Source organism: Olea europaea, chromosome 15 (assembly GCF_002742605.1).
Source record: "Olea europaea var. sylvestris chromosome 15, O_europaea_v1, whole genome shotgun sequence".
NCBI lineage: Eukaryota > Viridiplantae > Streptophyta > Magnoliopsida > Lamiales > Oleaceae > Olea > Olea europaea.
Window position 1 is genome coordinate 3890248 of NC_036251.1, and position 1535 is coordinate 3891782.

At 40.7% G+C, this 1535-nt stretch overlaps 1 protein-coding gene across 1 annotated transcript; it reads left to right on the forward strand.

Annotated features, from left to right (window-relative positions):
* LOC111410940 (ethylene-responsive transcription factor ERF038-like) lies at positions 1-929 on the forward strand. The gene has a single exon (XM_023041533.1). It carries the CDS (start codon positions 39-41, stop codon positions 807-809), a length of 771 nt encoding a protein of 256 aa, XP_022897301.1. The 5' UTR covers positions 1-38; the 3' UTR covers positions 810-929.
* The last annotated feature ends 606 nt before the right edge of the window (positions 930-1535 follow it).

A 1535-nucleotide genomic window follows, 5' to 3' on the forward strand; every position in this document is an offset into this window, starting at 1 on the left:
TTCTTTTCTAGCTGTGGCTTCCCATAAGACATTTTATCATGGAACGGAAAATCATCTTGGCGAGTCTAGCTCTAGACTACCTTTCTTCCTCTTCCACCTCCACCATCACTTTCACTTGCTCCTCGTCCTCCTCTGCCGCCACCAGCGCTGCCTCTTGCGGTGGATTGAGTTCATCTCCGTCCAACAAGTCCTCTTCCTCCACCTCGAACTCTTCATGCAAAGGTAAAAAAAGTAAAATTACAGTTCAAGGAGATCAGAGAAGTGGCAGTGAGGACATTAAACGCCGTCGTGACCAAAATCATCCCACTTATCGAGGCGTTCGGAAGCGGAGTTGGGGGAAATGGGTGTCTGAAATTCGAGAGCCAAAGAAGAAATCAAGAATATGGCTTGGCACTTATCCCAGAGCCGAAATGGCGGCTCGAGCTCACGATGTAGCAGCCTTAGCCATTAAAGGCCACTCAGCTTATCTCAATTTCCCTCATTTAGCTCATAAACTCCCTCAACCTGTCTCCACTTCACCTAAGGACATCCAAGCCGCAGCTGCGAAAGCAGCAGCTGCCACCCCCATCAGCCACCACAATCACGGCACCGCCACTGAAGTTGAAGCCAAGCTGACCAGTTCTCGTTCTTCAACGAATTTGGCATTGGAAAATGTTCAAGAATCATCCAATTGTTCCGTTTCAACTGGTGATGATGACCCTTTTTTTGACCTGCCGGATCTTTCCCCTGAAGCTTCTTCATGGCGGCTAGATGGAGACGATATAGGATTCCAGCTTGAAGATCCATTTTTATGGGAGTGCTATATATAAATAGAAGTAAACAATTTTCTCATTCGTCGAATTACTGTCTTCAATAACTCATGCAGTAACTACATTTACAGCATTTTGAAATCATGTTTTCACATATAAAATGCATTTCTTACTTTGTCACTCTTTCACTTTATGTCGTTTTATTTATCAAAATGGAAAATTTGCACTTTTCATTCCTAATATTTGCTAAATATAACAAATCTACTTTTAACTTTTTAATATAATTCATCCCAACCTTCAATTATGTAGCAAAACATTATTGAAAGGTCGATGATGAATTATGCTAAAAAGGGATTAACGGTAAATTTGTTACATTTCGTAAAGATTGAAAACAATAAATATATATGTTTAAAGCACTATTTGTTAGAGATTAATGATCTAAATATCACTATCTGATTGATAGTCCAGTAAATGAACAACTAAGTTGATCTCTTTGGCCCCAGCAAAATCTTGCTTACATTACATATATGCTATTTTAAAGATTTCACGCTCTCTGAGGCATAATTCAGTGATGCAAAGGATACGAGTGAGATAGTCTCAACCTTACTGATAGCCGCTGTATGAGAGTTCGATTCCTGAGATATGGAATTGGACTCTTTGTGGGTACCAATGTATGGGCAAACTCTTGTTGTCTTGCCTGCTGGAGTACATCTCACGATTTACTTCCTTCACGATACTTTAGGGACGGAGCGGTGAAAAACTTCAAGGTTGTGGTTCAACCTTTTT